Consider the following 1,723-nt stretch of genomic DNA (forward strand, 5'->3'; position numbering starts at 1 on the left):
TTTGGACTTACTGTTGACTATTTAGAGATCCCTGGTGGCACTGTGGGTTAAGTATTAAACTGCTAACTACAAGGTAGGCAGTTCAAACGCAGTAGCTACTTCATGAGCCACCAATGGGCTGCAAGGCACAGTTCTCCCAAGAACGGAGATTTCCTCTTTAAATTTCCAGAAACGTGTTGGAAGGCAGAGCTCAAATTAGGCGCTTTGGTGGCAGGAGGGAAGGGAGAGGAGATGGTGTCAGTTGGAAGAGTTGTCTGCTTCTGGATTTCTTAGGCTTTTTTGCTGAGTAGCTGCTTGAAAAAGATGATCTCCGAAAAGATGGCCAAGTTAGCTGTGGAGAATCCAGAAATGGTAAGTGCTCCTAGTTCTGTATGTTTTTCACTGGGAAGTTCCCACTCTCAGTTCACATTTGGAGCCCAAACTATGCTGAGGGATTTCCTGAGCCAGCAAATCTGGTCCCAGAAGGGGGTGGGGCGGTAAGGAATCCAGAGGACACCCCAGTGCACTCTTCCCCCGTCTGGGGATTGGTGAGGAGCTCTTTGTGTGGGAGGCCAAGCAAAAGGAAGCCTATCTTTAGAATTCAGGCCATTTATCCGGCCAGAAGTCAACTGTGGAACGCTGAGAACCTTGTAGCCTTCCATGCTGTTGTAGCCTTTTAGGTCTGCCCTTCTCCAAAGAGAGGCGTGGTGATTTAGCATAAAAGCTACATCATCAAGTCAGTAGCAAGGAGGGTCTTAAATAAGCTCTACACTGTTTTTAGAAAGAGCCCATGATTTCTTGATACCTCCATTGTGCCAAATTAAAATGCCATTGGCAGCTGGGGAAAGCGTCCAGGTGAAAGAAACTTCACGGCTGTAGTTTTTTCTTAATATCAAATTAAACTTTGTTTTTCTACTCTACCTCAATTCAATAAAGTTCTGGTAACTCATTGAAAGGAGTCATGATAGACTATAAAACAATTACTGACACTTCCTCTTCTACTTGTCACCTTCATATTATACTGAAAAAAACAACCGCCATAGAGCTAATTTAGACTCAAAATGACCTCATAGATCAGAGTAGAACTTCCCCCTAAGGTTTCCGAAGTTATAAAATTATTATAGGTATAGATGGCCTCATTTTTGTCCTGTGGAGTGGCTGGTGGGTTTGAACCACCCACCTTGTGGTTAACAGCCCGGTGCTTAACCCACAATGCAGCTAAGGCTCCATCATGTTATCAAAACAAAAACAAACAATGGCATCAATTTCAACTCACAGTGATCTTTGCCGGGGTTTCTGAGACTGTATAAAGGAGAATGAGTGGCTGTTGGGTTTGAAGAACGGCAGACCTTGTGATTACCAACCCAGGGTCGCACACCAGGTCACCAGAGCTACTGAACCACCCACAGGGTTTTCAAGGCTTCCATCTTTACAGAGGTAGACTGCGTCATCTTTCTCCCTAGTCCAGAAGCTTCTGGATTCGAACTCCTGACCTTTCAGTGAGCAGCCCAACTCTTAACCACCACACCAGGAACTCCCCTTTTGTAAGCATGTTCTAAGTAAGATCACATAGTTCAGTTAAAAAACAAAAAAGATTACAAAAACTAATGCTTGATTGACATTTGTGAGCATAATTCTTTTGTGAAATAGTATGCAAAAATATTGAAGTTTTAAAAATCTTTAATATTACAACATATAACACTTGGAAACTTTCTTGAGGTTTTCATTAAGTTTAGTTAGGTGA

General features: G+C 42.8%; 1 protein-coding gene across 1 annotated transcript in view; it reads left to right on the forward strand.

Annotated features, from left to right (window-relative positions):
- The window catches only part of SNX31 (sorting nexin 31), a 48,368-nt gene that overhangs the window by 36,169 nt on the left and 10,476 nt on the right, over window positions 1-1,723 (forward strand). Inside the window, exon 11 of the mRNA XM_004697691.2 lies at window positions 274-351. Within this exon, the coding sequence (XP_004697748.1) occupies window positions 274-351 (78 nt within the window). The remainder of the gene's footprint in view (window positions 1-273; window positions 352-1,723) is intronic.

This window comes from Echinops telfairi, unplaced genomic scaffold (genome assembly GCF_000313985.2).
Source record: "Echinops telfairi isolate 266 unplaced genomic scaffold, ASM31398v2 ScPeMD7_1;HRSCAF=3_0, whole genome shotgun sequence".
NCBI lineage: Eukaryota > Metazoa > Chordata > Mammalia > Afrosoricida > Tenrecidae > Echinops > Echinops telfairi.